The sequence below is a fragment of the Dunckerocampus dactyliophorus genome, chromosome 7, assembly GCF_027744805.1.
Source record: "Dunckerocampus dactyliophorus isolate RoL2022-P2 chromosome 7, RoL_Ddac_1.1, whole genome shotgun sequence".
Classification (NCBI taxonomy): Eukaryota; Metazoa; Chordata; class Actinopteri; order Syngnathiformes; family Syngnathidae; genus Dunckerocampus; species Dunckerocampus dactyliophorus.
The window spans coordinates 11,020,871-11,040,056 of NC_072825.1; the positions used below are offsets into that span (position 1 = coordinate 11,020,871).

At 39.6% G+C, this 19,186-nt stretch overlaps 1 protein-coding gene across 9 annotated transcripts in view; it reads right to left on the bottom strand.

The window, feature by feature from the left end:
- The window catches only part of LOC129185227 (intermembrane lipid transfer protein VPS13B-like), a 319,375-nt gene that overhangs the window by 270,556 nt on the left and 29,633 nt on the right, over positions 1-19,186 (bottom strand). For 8 of the 9 annotated variants that reach the window (XR_008572043.1, XR_008572044.1, XR_008572045.1 and 5 more), the window contains exons 9-16: positions 18,179-18,274; positions 17,426-17,548; positions 16,840-16,977; positions 13,784-13,871; positions 10,607-10,792; positions 8,534-8,703; positions 7,189-7,383; positions 4,584-4,708 (exon numbers count right to left, since the gene is read on the bottom strand). Coding sequence is in view for 5 of the 9 variants with exons in the window: in XM_054782025.1 (XP_054638000.1) it covers positions 4,584-4,708; positions 7,189-7,383; positions 8,534-8,703; positions 10,607-10,792; positions 13,784-13,871; positions 16,840-16,977; positions 17,426-17,548; positions 18,179-18,274 (1,121 nt within the window). In the remaining 4 variants the exon portion in view is untranslated. The other variant, XM_054782028.1, reaches the window with a different exon arrangement.

Consider the following 19,186-nt stretch of genomic DNA (forward strand, 5'->3'; position numbering starts at 1 on the left):
GTATAATTAGCTGTCATATAGAATTTGGAGGTGTTCAAAATCACCAAGCGCGCGGATATGGGATTTCCCATGTAAGTTAGCATCGAGCTAGATCTTTTGTTTAAATGCATTTCATTTATGTTGAATGTCAGAGAAATTATTTATTATATCTTACGTAAGTCACAAGTGACATGCTTTATTTCTGTATGTTCAGTTTTACAGTGCTTCAAAGTAAAGGCTCGAAAATGAAGCTCAACTGGAGTCTTTATTAAGAAATTGCTGTGTTCCTTTCAGCAAAATCTGCAAAATAAGGAACCTGCAATGTTGCCAAGACTCACGAGAGAAACAAGCGACTAGCTGTGAAAACAAGCCCAAACAGGGAACTTCGGAATTTGCAAGCGATCTTACAAAAAAAAAAAAAAAACAGCCCAAACCGAAGAACTTGGGAATATGCAAGTGACTTAAAAAAAATAGGAATACAAAGCCGTCTATAATAAGAAAACCTAGCAACACTGATGACAAGGTCTGCAATAGTTCAAACACTGCACTCCAGTTAGCTTCGAGAAATTTCAGTTTATTTGGGTAGAGCTAAGGTCTGACAGAATAACTCATGCCCAGTTAAAGCCAAGATTGGCACCAAAAGGATGTCAGCGCAATGTATTTTCCCTGCCGAAAGCCCGAGGTTGCCTACTGTGTGAAGCAGGAGCCTTTGTGGTGAAACCAAAAGTGACATAAACTGAAGCGTGTAAGCCAACTTCAGGAAAGGAGCTGGACCGTCACAGATGTCCCATCTTGCAGTTGTATATAAGCATTGGTTGAGTGTGCTTACAGTTCATGTCTGTTCAAGTGAGAAACGTACTGGACCTAAGCAAAAACAGAGGCAACAGAATAAAAATGGATTAAATTTGTTATAGTGCTTTTCAAGGTACCCAAAGCGCCTCACAAAGTGAAGTGAACCCATTATTCATGCAATCCTCAGTCAAACTGGTGGTGGTAATCTACATCTGTAACCACAGCGCAGGTAGACTGACAGAAACGTGGCTTCCAATTTGCGCCTACTGCCTCAACAAACCATCACTAAACATTTTAATACATCAGCTAGGGCAGCACCGGAGGCAACATTGGTGAAGTGTCTTTCCCAAAGACACAATAACAGTGACTGGATGGCGAGATCAAACCACCAACCTCCCGGTTTCTGGAAGGCCTGCTCTGCCTCCTGAACCACTGCCGCCCGAACCACAATGTGTGGTTATGGTTTATTTTGAACGTGCATACAGCTTACATTGAAATGCTTAATGCTACAATTCACAATTCCACGTCCAAAAAAGAGTAGGAAGTAGCAGAGCGTATTTAATCCAACCCCCTCTCCGTTTCACATCAATTGCTAATAGATTTGTTGACTTGCTGTATTCAACATGCACTAATTCACTATTTACATTATTCTTCCATACGATTAATCCTGGATGTTGAGGGAATGTCTTAGCTGACACTATCTTCAAAATTGCGTGGATCGGGAACAGTACCTCTGGATTGGCAGACCAGGGTGGTGGTCCCCCTTTTCAAGAAGGTTGAACGGAGGGTGTGTTCCAACTATAGGGGGATCACACTCCTCAGCCTCCCTGGGAAAGTCTATTCCAGGGTGCTGGAGAGAAGGGTACGACCGTTCGTCGAACCTCGGCTACAGGAGATGCAATGTGGTTTTCTCCTGTTCTCCACGGGATTGGTGGCGCACTACTCCATGCCATTCGGTCCTTGTACAACTGGAGCAGGAGCCTGGTTCGCATTGCGAAGTCGAGCTTGTTTCTGGTGAATGTTGGCCTCCACCAAGGCTGCCCTTTGTCACCAATTCTGTTCCTAATTTTCATGGACAGAATTTTACAGTTTCATCGGACTGTGACCTTACTGGGGCGGCTTGCATCTGAGTGTGAAGCTTCTGGGATGAGACTCAGCACTCAGACTAAGAAAAGAGTGGATTGCTCCCTCCGGGTTGGGAAAGAGTCCTGCCCCAGGTGAAGGAGTTCAGTATCTTGAGCTTGTCTTGTGCACGGGTCATGGAAGGTCGGAGCGTGAGGTCGATAGGTGGATCGGTGCAGAGTCTGCAATAATGCGGTCGCTGTACCGGACCGTGGTGGTGAAGAGAGAGCTGAGCCGGAAGGCAAAGCTCTCAATTTACTGGTCGATCTACAGTACGTTCCCACCCTCACCGATGGGCATGAGCTTTAGGTTGTGACCAAAATAACGAGATTGCGGATACAAGCGACTGAAATCAGTTTCCTCCGTGGGGCGGCTGGACTAGGGTGAGGAGCTTAGTCATCCGGGAGGGGCTCAGAGTAGAGCCACCGCTCCTTCATTCACATTGAGAGGAGCCAGTTGAGATGGCTCAGGCATTTTGTTCGCTTTTCAATAAAATTGCAAATGGAATTGTAATATTTAATGTAAGCTATTTTTACGACACCCTTATTTTAGTAAAAAACATTGAAAACCTCTGGTCAAGCATATTCAAAACAACAACTTCATAATGACCACTCATGATAACGACTATGACAATTCTTATATTGCCATTAACTTGAAAGTATAATTTAGGATAATACCGGGAAGAGCAGGCAAATTATTACGATAGATTATTTTGATAGCGCTGTCATCTCCATGTGAAAATTATTACAAAAAAAAAACACACACACACAGAAATTCCCATTTGTACTTGATCATAATTTAAAATGTTCCCTAAATATGTTATTCATTTTTGATGGTGCATATTTTTATGAATAAATATGCACCATATATTCATGGAGCAGCCAAAAATACCTAACTAAAAAGGTATAAATAACATTTTTAGAAAAACAAAAATCTAAAAGATTTTACCTCACATTAAAATAAATAAAATATATTTGTCAGTTGTAAAACCTAGAAATTTACTTTCACCTAAAACTCAGCAGACGTGGGAAAATATTAAGTGAAAAAATGATGGCCAAGCAGTCACCGTGTTCTGAAGTTTGATTCACTTCCATCAAGAAGTCTAGTACAATTTATTAAAATAGCACAAAAGAATTATGTCACCGATAATTACATGGTCAAAGGCATGCATACAAGAAAGAATAACATAGTCCTTTCTCAACTTGTCAAAGAGATGTAGGGGGAGCATGTCAGTGTTATTTCTAAGGACTGGATGGAAAGAAAAAAATCCAGCAGGGCATTGATCTTTGAGGCTTTCTTAAAGAGAAACATTGAACAAAAAATAACATCCATTTGACATCTGCATCCACTATTTGATGTAGGCATGGAAGAAAAGGCATGCTTAGAGATCAAACAACTAGCAGTTTCATATCAAGACCAAAGATGTAAAGCAGAGTCTTGACATAAGAGAGCATCATACGGAACACAACTAGGGGTTTTCCAGTTGCCTGTGTGACCTGTTCACAAATGCACATGTATACGACAATTGTCTGGAGAAGAAGTCAGGAGAACCATCTGCAATCCTTTTGGCAGTTTTGCATTAATGGGCAAAAATCGATTCCCAAGCCAAAAGGAGGTTGTTGCTGTTACACCCACGGTGTAAGAAGGAGAGGTTCCGCAGGTCCTTCATACCGACCGCTGTCAGGCTCTACAACACCTGCACCACCAGAACCATGTTGTAGTCAATATGTATTCTTTACACTGTATTCTTTACTTGCGTATCTTGCTTGCTGCTGTAACAAGTGAATTTCCCCGCTGTGGGATAAATAAAGTCCAAATACAAATACAAAACTCCGCACATTTTCAAACTAACAGGCACTCAACTGCAAGGTGTGATCCTGATCCAGATCCTATATATCAGTGGTCACCAGCCTTTTTCAGCCCAAGATCCCTGGTCTCAACGGTGAACCGAGGCAAGAGATTAAGATTTTTCCGAATATTTTCGACTGTATGTGATTTAAGCAAATTCTCTGGAGCACCTCATCCACACAGCTGGTCAAAGAGTCAGATGCAATGGAGTGAAGATGCAATAGAACGTTTATGGAGTTTATTAATACACACTTCAGATATTCATCCAACTAGCTGATCTGACATTGATGTAAAGTCTGATCTACTGTCTGGTATCGTTTATCCCCAACATACAGTTGGTTTGGACAGTCATAGGGCATATACTGTGGTGCCTTGGTTAACGTCATGAATCACTTTTACCTAATGCCATTTTCCAAAGCAATAGTCTGAACATGAAAATACTCAAATTAACGCACCACCTGTACTGCATTACAACAAAACCACACTCATCAAGACGGTAGAACCTCAAACGTGTAAGATGCCCAGCTACCAGCTGCACAGACGTCTCCCACCGAAGAAGCCCCTTTAACAGGGTCCATTAGGCGGCCCTTCACATAATAGGATGAGGCTGCAAACCAACAGGGGACAGTAGCCTAAGACTCTCATAAGCCATCAATATTACCTGCACAACCCAATTGGGAAGGCGCTGGCAAAAGAAAACTTTTCCCTAAAATACTTGTTGTCGTCCAATAAATGCATGAAGCTCTCAGGGGAGAAAGCAAATTGAGATGCTCCTTTTCAGCTGTATAATTAGGGTTTTTTGTTGCGTTTTGTTTTTTCAATTTTTGAATCTTAGAACTCACCAGTATGCAGGCATCTGGATCATCTTCCCATAAAGTGCTGTGCTAAAGGAGGGAATGACTGGGATCAATGGAAAGAATCCTCCTGTACTATCTTGGCATGTCAGGCCTGCCTGGAACCCAGACACCTGGAACAAAATGATCAGACGATGTATGATTTAGCTCATTTAGCCAGTAGATACTGCTGTAGTCCAATCTTCTGTTGCTATATCGCGGTTCGAATATTGCTCCCCCACTATATCGCGACTTTTTAAAAAATAATTTATTATATCGCGGCTTTTTAAAAAATAATTAATAAATTATCTCTGTTTCGTGGTTGACTATAGCGTATTATTAGTTAAAACTACTAACAACTAGTACAATAAATAGTAACTGTACAACACGCGATAGGAAGGCACTCCAGCGGGTGATCAAGACCTCACAGAACATTGTTGGGGCAGCCCTCCCCTCACTGCAAGACATTTATAAAACTAGAGTCCTACGAAGAACACACAACCTCATCAAGGACAGCACACATCCACAATATTCATTATTCACACTCCAGGCAGACGCTACAGGAGTTTGAAGTCCAGGACCACAAGGCTGGCAAACAGCTTTTACCCACAGGCCATCAGGCTTCTCAACGAAGCACTCACACACGCCACACGCAACACACGCACACACTCATAGCACTTTATTATTTATTTGTTTGTTTGTTTGTTTGCATTAATGTATCTTTTGTTGCTGTTGCTTAATTTATTGGTATTTATGTTTCTGATGTTCTTCATTTTCTTGTGTTTTTCTTTCTTTCTTTTTCTGGGAGAATGAACAGAACAAGAATTTTATTGCATATGACAATAAAACTCTTGAATATTGAAAAAAAATATTGAAAAACAAGTTATATGTAGCATTCTGGTCACTAGGAATCAGTAATGTTACGAGAAATTACTTTATATAACATTACCTTTCACACTGCATTGAGACTAGATACTGAGCCAGCATAGCCGAGCTGACATGCCATGGCTGAGATCAAGTGGAAAAAAAGATTCTCCCCACATTACGAATGGAAGTGGTAAGTTTTTGGCTTCTTTGTCCTTCTTCCCCACTCTTACATTTAAACACTTAAATTGAGAATAAGTAAATTAAAGAGGTTAACTTGCTACCTCTATAGATTGCTATGCTAGCGGCAGCCGTCTTTGGTCCCTGCAGTGAATCCATAGCCTGCGCAATGTGACATAAACAAAAAATAAAAGTGTAAAAGTGACTATAGGGTGTTATTTCATGTCTACAGGGCTCTAAGAATGTTAAAACCTGTATTTAGAAAGTCAAAAAGGGTTTTCTATGCTCTAATTACAAAAACATTTAATCTATTAATATTGAATTCTACTTCACAGAAATTCACTTATCACGGCCGGGTCTGGAACCAATAACATATAATTTTCAATATTTAACACCTTAATTCCAACTACAGGATTTTAGACATTTTAAGACCCCGCGGATAACCTGTATTTCATTAGGTTATTGAATTCTAACTGTAATCTGCAATCAGTATATATGATCTGAGCAGGTTATCTTTTGGAACACTTAATTTGCCACAGACTGCATGTTAAAAGTTAATAGTAATTTGCTGTACCATATTTCCGCTCCTTTCAACTGTGATCATTTACGGGGATTCATGTTGTAGCTAATGCATATACGTACATCTATGCCCAAGACAATATGTTTTGTTTAATACAGCAGCAGTGCAAACCAGGTACGCCATTGCACGGTCATGAGTATTGTAATTGTTGTGAACATTTACATCTGACTAACCATTTGAACTCTATAACCAACACAGTAACAAGGGAAGGTCACAGCAGTAATAGTGTCTTTCAGCATCCCATCAATGTATTCAGTCTAAATCCCTGAGACTGAACAGAGCAGGACTGGTACTCATCAGGAAGCTTGCCGTGCTGAGATTTTTATGACCAGGTGGAAAAAGGTCATCAAGGTCAGTAAAAGGTTTTTAGCCTCACAGCAGAGTGGAGTACAAAGTGTGGCAACTCTGTTCATTGGCTTTAGACACAGCCTATATTATGTGGAAACCACTGGAATGAATGTCAACTAGAAATAGATTTGTGCTGCTGATGACTGAAATATCATTGATCTTTTTTTTTTATTCACTTTTTAGAATTGTCACATGACAAAATGCACTAGTAATTCAGATGGCAAAATAATTCAACTGTAATTTTAGCCATTTTCTACAGTTAACACGGTTAATGAGGGATCATTAATCGTAGTTAATTGTTTCCAGACAAAGAAAGAAGCAAAACACTTACCACTTCCACACGAAATGGGAGGATAACACTTTTTCCCCACTCGATCATGTCGGACATGCCATGGCTGACTACTTGCAGTGTGAAAGTTATGTAATGTAATGTCATATCTCACCAATGTAACATTACTGATGCCTACTGACCACAACACTACATATGATGTGCCTTTCAATATTTTTCGACTAATAATAGGTCGTAGTCAACCACGAAACAGCGATCGGTTATAAATTAATAAATTTCTTAGTTTTTGAGAGTGAGGGAGCGATGTTCAAACAACAGAGGGACAGCTGTAAATGCAAACATATTGCCTTTACCTTGAGGTAAAAGTGTGCATAGCAGTGATGTAGGAGGTTGTCAGAAGGCTGGCTGAGAGCACTGACTGTGCTGACCAACTCTGGAGCATACATGGGCACTGAGTGTTCAACATTCATCCGCTCAACCTGGAACTGTGCTGAGGGTAGGGGGCGCACTGGCCGAAAGGCTGATATGTTGACAGGTCCTGGTGTGGCCTAGGAGATTAAATATATGGGGAATGAAAAAAAGAATACAAATACTGTCCGTATGCTTTTTTCTTCAGTTGTCTTTGTGTAACACCTGATTTACTTTAGATTTTTAAACACATTTAAAATGTGTGATATAGAATCTGACTTTCTAAAATAGCATTTTATAATTTTATAACAACTGCTAAGAAAGTTGTGGTGCTGCTGTGGTGGTGCTGTGTACAACACCTCAACATATACAATATGCGCTGGAGGATAAAGGAATCTGTGTTTTATTTGCTCTTGAAATTATTAGATTAAGTGACCAACTAACTCAGCTGAGACCTATTTGATGACAGCATGAATAGTATAGTGGTTATGTATTCAATTTGCAAGCAACGTCATCATATCTGTGCAATCCCACTGTTGAAGTGAGGCGGGCAATGAGGTTGTCTTTTTAAAACGGGTAGGGAACCTATGGCTCGGGAGCTGTGGCTCTTTTGATGACTGCATCTGGCTCTCAGACATTTCTTAATACGATAACATTTACTGATTTGAATTTTTTTTTCACTGACATTTTAAAGTAAAACTTTACAGACATAACAGAGTTAAAAATATCACTCGAAATATAAAACTTTCTTACGCATTTTAATCCATCCATCCATTTTCTACCGGAGCCATTGCTTGCCGTCCTTCTGATATTTTCCGGGTCAGACACCAAAACTTAATTATTACTGGATAATGCTGTAGCCTACACAGATTACTAAGGAGGTTAAGAAGTAAACTTCCCTCCTTTAATCATATAGCCAGCTAGCTAATTCTGCAGAGCCAACCCTTTTGACGAAGAAGGCAAAGGCAAAGAGAAAGAAAGATAAGGAGTACGGTACAAAACCTTCAGAACCAGAAGTTGCATTAATGGTAGCAAATATTTTATGTATTATTGGTTAGCTTCAGTGTAACAACGTTATTAAAAAGAATAAATTCAGAGCCTTACTATATTCTAAAATAGTTGGTCTGTCTTAAAAATGCACACATTTAGCTGTATTCAATGTTAAAAAAAATATTATATGGCTCTCCTCACGGTAATATCATGACTCTCTTAGCCAAAAAGGTTCCAAACCTCTGCTCTAAAAGATGTATAAATAAAATGGAACACGAATGACAGATTTATTGCACTCACCTTGCCTCCAGTGATGACAGGCATTAGTGTGTGAAGAAAGTTGAATTCAGCCATCGAAACAGTGACAGAGACTTGGAGCAGTGTGAGACAAGTGAGCCTGGTGGGGATAAATTCTTCTAATCTTGCTATCTCTTCTGGAGTCACTGAACAACGACTCTCCTCAACCGTTTCTGCAAGGACATTAACAATAATTAATAACATTGAAATTGTTTGCTTCGGAACATTCACTTAGTGCATGAGTTATAGTAAAGAGTAATGGTAAAAATGTGCGGATGCGAAAGACACCTAGAATGGAGGTTCAGAGAAAACAGATGATGCGCTACTGAGCATCCAAAAAACAGTTGCAAATCCATCCATCAACAATGATGCCCTTGGTTGTTGATGCTGGTTGCTCGATTAAAATCTCATACGTGCATTTTCAAATCTTAACACATTTTATTAGTTGTGAGAGACCCCAAACATGACAACAAAAACTAGGGCTGGGCCATATCCTAATACTTTTTGGCTGAATGGCAATATTCCAATAAAGGAGGTCCTTGCTTTACGATTCGTTTTTTTCATGTTACAACATTTTGTAGTTACACCATACTCCTATGAATTTATTAAAAACATACATTCAACTTAAGCGCTTTGGTTTGTAAGCCGGAAGAATACATCGTCATGCATTGCTACACTGAGGACGGACAACCTTGCCCTCACTCTCCTTTGCCATCCTCCCGCCCTTTATCATGCGCAAGGCAGACATCCTCTATTGCAGTGTGCCAAAGAAAAAGAAAGCCACCACTATGGAAGTGAAACCAGACATCCCAAAAATGCTCAGAAAGGGTAGAAACCACTGAACCGCTGCAACCATCGTCAAGGATAATTAATCTAGGTATAATTAAGTTCCGACTTACACCAAAAACCAACTTAGAACATGTCGTAGGAACGGATCTTGTTTGTAAACCAAGGCCCTCCTGTATTTTCTAAAAAATGTTTTAAGTGTTCAAACAAGCTAATTTGTTACAACATGTGAGATGCAACAAAAACTTATTTGGATTCAACATTTGGTCCAGAAAAATAGGACTATATTTATTAATCTAACAAATATCAAAAGTCAACAGTGAATATAAAAGCTAATATTTATACCTTTATTTGTCAAGATCAAGCAGAAATATTTCCTGCTAAACAGACTTGCAGTCAGATAAACTTTAGAGGTCTATTCAACCAAATATGACATAATTATACTTATTTCATGCCAATTAAAAAACTCACTCATCAGCGTCTAAAGTGATTTTGCTGTAATTGTGATGATTAAGTAGACTGTTCCAGATACAAAACGAGAGAAATCACATTCAAACAATGTGGTTGCTATAATCATTGACTCAGATGGCTATTCAATATGAGCAGTGCCTGATATGCTGCCCAATCACGGTGGGGGAAAGCAGAACTTAAACAACTGGAGAGTGGAGACAGGTATGCATGCACACTGAGGCAGCCCTGCTCACCCGGCTGAATCTTTGGCGTTTGTCAGCCTTAGCAAATAGGAGTAAAGATGCAAATTTTAAGATAATGATGATCAGTGAAGAAGAGTAATAGCACTACTGTTGAGGTAAGACAGTGATTAATGATATATGATGTTACTATTGAAAGCCTTTTGATTTTTCCTACAAAAAATGTTTTCCTAAAAACAGGTCTTGAAAAAGAAGAGTTGTTTTATATTTAGGTTGATTCTTTATTCTTATACAGGTAATCTGGTCAATATGGTAATAAAACCTCCAAATGTTAACATTTCGCTGTAATGAGTAATGTGTTTTTTGTTTGAGATATTACTGTACATACGGACACACATTCCATTCCATTCTTTCACAACATCCCAGGAATGAAATCATGACAGAAAGTTATGCAGGGATGATGACTATAGAGGTGTTTGACTGAACCTCCCTTATACAGTCGAGAAGCTCATTACTTTCATGTACAACTACATGGTGAAAGATGGGTTGCGCAAAGAAATAATGTGATGAAGACATTGAAAAGTGGAAACTCGTGTGGTTTCTAACCACTGGCAGAAGAGAACAGTAAACATGTTCTTACCTTGCTGTGGCTTACAGTAAGGCTCGTACTCATGGTCCATGGCACAAGTGATCATTTTGATTATGCGATGCACAGCACTAGTGTGCAATTTGATATCTAAAGGTCCCACCACAAGTCTCTTGATGGAAGTTTCTTGAACAGTAGGCACTACGTCTTCCATAATCCCCACAGACAAGTCCTGAAACTCTACAATGAGAAACATGCAGTAAGCATCATTTAAAGACACATTGACACAGCTGGGACACACCTATTAGTTACTTCATAAATCACAGGTCTCAGAAGTCTCAAAAAGGGATGTTCTGTTCTGTAATTGTGCCACGGTGTACACTGCAAGGTCCATAATAACACCTTTGGATGAATTTAGTGTGAAAGAAACCTCACAGAGCCCTGACATCAACCCCATCAAACACCTTTGGGATAAACTAGAACATACATTACGAACAGGGCCCTTTAATCCATCAATAGTGACCCCTGAACACTCGGGAATACTTTTCTGCTAAAGCTCAGAGGGGGGACCAACTTAATCAACATTATTTATTCTATTTTCAACTTATGTACCGTAGGTGTAATACCCAAAATTACAATTGTATAATAGTTTTGTCTATATAGTGTATATACAGAGGATAGTGGCTATTAAAATTGTTAGCATAATGCACCAATGTGAACTCAGCCACACAGTGTTACTTCTGTCCCAGTATTCCCAATATCCCTATCAATGCAAGAAAAATATTTAATTGACACTTAATCAGGTAAAATGGCCTCCACTCATCTGTTGGGAGAAAACCGAATGACGATATTGAGTGACAAGGATTTGATCCAGCCAAAAAGAATCAGCTCACACAGCACTAAACTTTCAATGATGAGTATAACAAATGTCCACTCCTCTCACACAGCTGTCCCTTCGGTCTTTGCAGGCCTCTGTTCCAGAGTTCCACTTAAAAGACTCCAGCAAGTCCCCAGCAATAAAAAGGGAGAAATTAAAAAGAAGTGGGTGGATGAATGGCAGAGAGGGAGGAGGACAAAGGGTCAAAACTTGCCTTATTCTCATTACATTCCACGACCGCACAGAACATTTTTTAGTTCAGAAGTCAAAAAATGTATTAACTGTGTGAAAAGCAAAAAATGTCTGATGGGAGATTTTTTTCCAAATGTAGCAAATTTATAAAGGCCAATGTGCAATGGCACTTCTTTTCTTTCGCCATTCGATTTAGAAGGAGGATTAGGTCTACTTATTAACCATATGACTGCATTTTGAATAGTCAGTGACATGATGGGCAAGCGGACTATGGTAAGGATTTAGACTATTTAAAAGGTGCCTCAGTCTCCAAAGATTAAAAAGAGTTACTTGAATGTGAAGTCAGTGGTAAGTGTGACCTGGGTCAGCTAATGTTTCAGTTGACTCAGAGTCTGTAAGTCCTGTGGCAATAGAGACTAATTTGTTTGGTTGACACTGGATCAGGTCTATGTGCGGGAAGGAGGGAAACACTGACAGAAGAGAAGCATTCCATTTGACAAGAGTAACCGCAACCATCCCACACTTACCCTACTGTAACATACAACTTTGACAGCTGAGGATAACAGTATCAATGATTTCTTTTCATATTTTCAATCCTTATCTGTTTCAACACAAATGTATTAGTAATGCTTTTGCTTGTTTACAAGTTATGAATGATGATCAATGAGTGATGATTCCACCACCGTGTCATAATTCATGCATTCTGACTAAACTATGTGTTTCATAGTGTTTCATAGTGCACCATAAGCCTCCTCAAACTACGCAATGAACAATAAATTGGCAAGAATTCAGCTAAAAATAGATTAGGTTAGAACATTTGTCTGTCAAACTAGGTTGAGCCTTAAATCAAGTCAAAACCACACAGTCTCTCTGGGGTTCTGAGCAGCTATACTCAACAAAATGCAACAATTTTGTCTTTGTTCCTATTTTTCATGAGCTGAACTCAAAGGTCTAAAACGTTTTCTATGTACACAAAAGGCCTCAAAAATATAGGTTCTAATATCACTCAAATATTGTATATTGTTCACAAATCTGTCTAAATGTGTCACAATTCATCCACCCCACATGTGTGGCATAACTAGATGCTTCTTAGACAGGATGATTATTACACAGGTGTGCTTGAGGTTGGCCACAATAAAAGGCTTAAAATGTGCAGTTTAATTGCCTCCAAAAAACAGTCAATATCTGGTGTGACGCCCATTTGCCTGAAATACCGTACACGCCAATCCAGAGCATCCCAAACATGCTCAGTGTGTGGCATGCCCGGTGAGTATGCTGGCCATTTTCAGTTTCCAGGAAATATTTACAAATGTTTACTTGCAACATGGGACCGTGCATTATCATTCTGCAACATGAGGTAATGGTCGTGCGTGAATGGCCTCAGGATCTCCTCACGGTATCTCTGTGCAATGAAAATGCCATCAATAAAATGCACTTGTGTTTGTTGTCCATGATATTCACCTGCCCATACCATAAATCCACCGCCACCGTGTACCGTTGAATCCACAACACAAGTTTTAGATATGTGACTTCAGCTCATAAAAAATGGGAGCAAAACCAAACGTGTTGCATTTATATTTTTGTTGACTAAATATATATTTAATGTTAGTCATATTTGAGAGTCATATAGTATTTGAGAATAAATGCTCAGCAATCACATAGTATTATGTAAAACATGCAGTTTCAATAGAACATTTCTGTAGGAGAAGTTGAATGTCAAAAAGAATGAAACCTAATTAGGCAATAGCGCCCTTTTCACTTTATCAAGGGCTTACAGGTAAAAGACAGGGGAGGAACAGTGTTTCAACAAGCATCAAGGAGAAAGAAACTCAAATATGTGTCAGCAGACTAAACACTTCTGACAGTTGCCCTCCAGGTAAGTTGGGGTGAGCGAGGGGACAGGAAGGGTCAAGGACCAGGTGGCTGCGAGTTAAACAAGACAATTGCTTATTCAAGTCTCTAGGGTTCTTGTTTGACAGAGAAGAGGGAAAGGGAGAAAAAAAAGATGACTAAAGAAAGAGAATGAGAGGGAAAGCACAACACTGATAGGAAAAAAGGAAGGACAAGCCGGAGCAAAAGGGAACATGACAACTATAAAGAAAGAGAAAGAAGTGGAAAGGTGAGCAAACAAGCTCTGTGAAGAGGAATGACTAAGACAATACCTTTGCCGCTGCTGTTCTCCATTGTGTAGAGGTAATCCAAGTAAAAAGCACCGAAGCGCTGCATGCCTGCTATCTCTGTGTAGGTCTCCTGTCAAACAAAAGAAGAGTTGGGTAAACATGGTGAGGGAGCAAACAAGAAGCCTTCAAGACTGCAATGACTGGGGTCATGATGGATTCGACAAAGAGGGGTAAAATCCAAGATAAAAAAGGGTTATTGAGAGCTCATCTTTTAACCTTTGATGACAGCAGGGAAATTATTTGATCCCCTGCTGATTTTGTAAGTTTCCCGCCTTACACAGACATGAGCAGTCCATAATTGTTATACATTCATTTTAACAGAGACAGACACAATAACTACAAATAATTCCACAAAAAAGCATTAAATAAAAGATGTAAATTTCTATTTGATTCAGGCCGTACTCATTTGAGGCTAATCGTATTGTGCCAGGGCCCACTTCACACCTAAAGCCCAGCCCATTTGGCGAGTGTGAGCAAACTGATCTGCACCCAAGTATGGCACATGGAAGAGTTGACCAGGGCACGGCATGGAACCACGCACACGCATATGCGCACACAACGTAGTCGGGCCATAGAATTACTGTAATGCAATCACTCCTCGCATGTTTTTATCGGTAACTGACAGACAATTTATATTATTATATTCATGTGCATTGTAAAGATGTGCCATTGTTTATGTCTTTGCTCTTCTTACAGGTATTTAATGACAGATGCCACCTTCCACAAAATAAATTATCACAACTTAAAATAAGAAATAATACACCAAGTCAGGCGAATTGACTTCATACAGCAGTGTAGAAGTGATCGGACAAGCAAATGGGCTATAGGACGAGGAGTAGTGGGTATCACCCCGAAGTCCAGCAAGGTACAACTAGCGTGAGTGAAATATCTACTTCATCCCCTAGCAACCATCAACAATTGTGACCCCCACAAACCGGTTATGTGCCTACGGAGCATACAAATTAGTCCTATCCCTTCAGCAAGAAGCTTGTAGAGAGATCACTGTTGACTCGATAATTCTAAAATGGAAGACACAGAAGGTAAAAGTCAGTCGCCCTTGCTCTGGAGCTCCATGCAATAACTCACCTTGTTGATTAAGGATAATTCTGACAAAAGTGAGGGATCAGCCCAGAATTACATGGGAGGAGCTGGTTAATGATCAAGGGAGCTGGGGCCGCAGTCACCAAGAAAAACATTAGTAACACACTTTGCTGTAATGGATTGAGATCCTGAATGCACATGTACAGGCCTATCTGAAGTATGCCAGTGAACACGTGAATGATTCAGAGAAAGCTTGGGAGAATGTGATGTGGTCAGCTTAAACCAAAATTGAGCTCCTTGGCATCAACTTGACTCCACGTGTTTGGAGGCGGAGAACGGTTGAATATAACCCCAACACCTCCCCCCCCCAATGTCCAACAGTAGCAGCAGGAGCATCCAAAACACTGAAGATGGGTTGGGGATGGGTCTTGCAGCATGACAATGACCAAAAACCTATGGAATGCAAAAAAGAAGTCGCTCAAAAAGAAGCACGTTAAGATCCGTGAGTGGCCTTGCCAGTCTCCAGACCTTAATCCCATAGAAAATCTGCAGAGGAAGCTGAAACATTGTATTGCCAAGCGACAGCCTCAAAACCTTTATGATTCTGAGAGTATCTGTAAAGAGGAGTGGACCAAAATTCCTCCTGAAATATGTGCAACACTGGTGACCAACTACAAGAAATGTCTGGCCTTTGTGCTTTCCAATAACGATTTGTCCAAGTGCTAAGCCATGTTGTGCTTGGGGATCAAATATGTATTTTGCTTAAACAAATACTAATTTGCGCCCAGCAGTGACAATTACTTTCTGACAGCCAGACATATCGTTCACGATTCTTCTCACAAAGCCAGAGTCAGCTCAAACCAAGGTGATGCTGCAAGGGCTAACCTTAAAATGTATCATTTACAAATTAAGAAGAAACAAACAGAAAAGAAATAAAGATGCAATCAAAATGTATTTCTGTATGTGTATTTCTTATACACAGTTAAATCATTAACCACAAAATTAAAGTGTATGAAAGAAGAGACAGACCCAGAACACACACACAACCAACCAAAGCAGAGGCACATAGACTTAACCTAACTAACAATCTCAGGCTCTCCAAACAGAGATTTCAATGGGCTCTTATCAGAAAAGCAAGTTAATAAGTAATATTTATAAGGGGACTGCTAATAGCTCTGGCATGCGTTTGGATCAAAGCCATTGGCTGATTTCAAAACCGCTAATGAATTAACACGAAAACCTTTGACTCTTAAGACTTTCAAGCCTGAATAGATGGATGAATGGATGTCCAAACAAATGCTTCACTGATGGTCATGAGCATTTGTGAGCAAAGTCAACACTCGAGCTCTGATGGTAGATGAGGGGATCTCAGAGATGGCAGGCATAATCTCTGGTGTGGTAGCCAACTAGTTCAATAGCTGGAAATTTCCTCTATTGGAGCTAGCAGCTGGGGGACTAAACTTAGAAGTGCGGATTTTAAAGTGAATTAAAACATAATTATTATATTGATTTGTTTAGATGAGAGGTTACTGAAATACAACTTAAAAAGAGTATAAAAACATATGTACTTAGTAACGCTGAATATAGTAACAGTTGTCATTGCCTCATAAAAAAACTTTATGTAATTACAATGTATCACTAGCGCGGTCAAAATATTATAATGGCAATGTGGTAATTAAAAGGTGTAGCACTTTCATATGACTGATTCCTTTCATCCGATTGGGATGGTCCTCTCAACTTTTTTTTAAATTTTGTATGCACTAAAAGATGTTTTCTTTGGGGAAAAAAATCGGATATTTCCTGGCAAAGTTATTTGAAACAGCTGCAAACATTTCTCGTTAACCAGCGAAAACAACAATGAACACCAGCTTAACTCCAAAACAGTGCAGTGAATGTTGGGAACACAGCTTTGCTGCTTGGTGTTAAATTCAGTAACACATAAATCAAGTAAGTACTACAGTAGTTTTGAAGATGGGAACTTCATGAAATTTAGAGACCTTGTGAGTGACAGTATCCAGGATGAACTCAGCCCTGACACCATTGTTCTCTGGACTGCGGTAGTCAAACAAAGAGTTTGTAAGGTAGGTCATTCCTTTGCTGCTTAGGGTGTCCCCACAGCTGAAGAACACTGCATCCTGTGAGAACACAGAGATAAAACAAAATGGATGTAAGACATTGAGAACACACAGAAGAAAAGTAATACAAATCAATCTATACTGTATATCACTGCCCAGATCTATTACAAATTATTTTTCTGCTACTTTACTTCTACTTTTCTACTGCACTATACTTAATGAGTATGTTTTAACCACACACTTAAAAGCTGAAATTCACTTCTTGTCACTCAATGCTACATACAGCAAACAAAGCAACACTGTACAGAACATACACCACTGTTAATTAAAACGTATAATAGGGAAGAAGATTTAGTTCCCATTCTTGTGTCTTACTTCAGTTGACCAAGACATTTGGAAAAATTATATGGTTCCAACTTTGAGGAATTTTTTTTTTTTGGAGGAACATTTTGAGGAATTTCCTTTCGAAGGCCTGATTATTTTGTTGAAGTTATACAGTTGTCTTTACCTCTTCAGGTCGATTTGTGTTTTCTTCAAAATCCTGTACTCCCATGATGCCTTTCAGACAGAGAGCCCGGCAGCCCACGAAACCAATCTGACAGTCAAAGAAGGGCTCTCCCATCATCAGCACCTACAAAAAATAGAACAAGAAAGTTAAACCAAAGACCAAATGCTGCAAAACATCATGAAACCAACGCCACTTAACAAAACAGCATATGCTGTTCATTAAGAATTTATTCCTTACAAAATGAAATGTATCAGTTGTTGGATTTCAAAAGATTTGAAGATAAAAAAAGAATGATTTTGAATGAAGTAAGTCTGCCTGTGAATATTCTCATTCATTCAGGTCAATTCAGGTATCCAAATACAACGGGACTGTTCGGGTTGTCTTAGAAAACATTTCACCTCTCATCCGAGCAGACTTCATCAGTTCATGCTCAAAGACTAGGTGGGACACACACCAATTAGACTAGATAGGACAGCTGTAGTCTGAGACCTTGGTGCAAGATCAAATCTATTTATCCTCTAAAGGAGGAAGCAGGTCCAAATAGGAATGGTTAGCTCTTCAGCAATGTCAAATGACAATCGTTAGGATACAGTCGAGTGGGGCCTCCAATCACTCAATTGTATCATAAATGTTCATTTTTCCTTATGTTAGCCCAACAAAAAACTTCGGTAAGTAGACTATCATATAGAAAAAATCAACATCTGAACACACAATTACGTGTGTAAAGACTGAGCATAAATATAAATGACTTACCTCAATTGTGATTCCCTCTTGTTCCAGGCACAAGACTTCTCTGGACTTTACTTTCTGAGGACTGTAGTAGCTACTCTCTGCCTGGGATTCTGTCAGCTGAAATATTAGACACAAAAGGGTCATGTCAAAATGTCACGTTTCTCAAATACGCAAGCTTGATGTCAGTAAATCAAGGGCATCACATATTCAGACAGCTATTCTTCAAATGATGAGGGAATATTTAGTTAAGAAAAAAGTAAACTTTTGTTGTAAGCCTTTTAATTGTTGTTTATCATTACATGCTAATTAAAAATTACATAAAGAAAAAGCTAGTAAAATCGTATTTGAAAAATAAAATGTGGTCATTGTAATATCATTGTGACAAAACGGGAAAAGACTAAGCATGGGTTTCATATATTGTGTATCACATTTGACTTCTGAGAGTGACAGACGGTAAATTAGGCTATGCTAGCCATAAAAGGCTGAAGGACAAGGAGGTAAACCTGAACAATGATGAAAACCTAAACCAGTGGTCACCAACCTTTTTGAGCCTGAGATCCCTAGTGTCAGCCGTGAACCTGCGCAAAATGCCTTGTGCCTGAATTTTATTAATAATTTTGCTTGATTTAGCAAAAAGACGCAAGCCGGCCGGTGTGGCGTGCACTGGTACCGCCAATCAGGTTTTGGGGCCTGGGTTCCAGGCTGGGGCTTGTGGGTTGCGTGTCTGGATGGAGCTTGGTGAGGCATACGGGCGTGTCCAGTGGTCAAAATGCGTGCCTGTTGGTCCCTCTCCGAGCGGGGAGGGCACTGATGTGATAATTTTTTTTTGTAATAATGGGGGCGGCATGACTCAGGTGGTAGAGTGGTCGTCTCCCAACCTGAAGGTTGCGAGTTGCGGATTCGCTCCTCCGTCCTCCAGTGATCGTGTCAAAGTGTCCTTGGGTGAGATACTGAACCCCCAGTTGCTCCTGATGCTGTGTAATCAGTAGGTAAATGTACTAGCAGTGTCAAAGCGCTTTGAATGCCTTA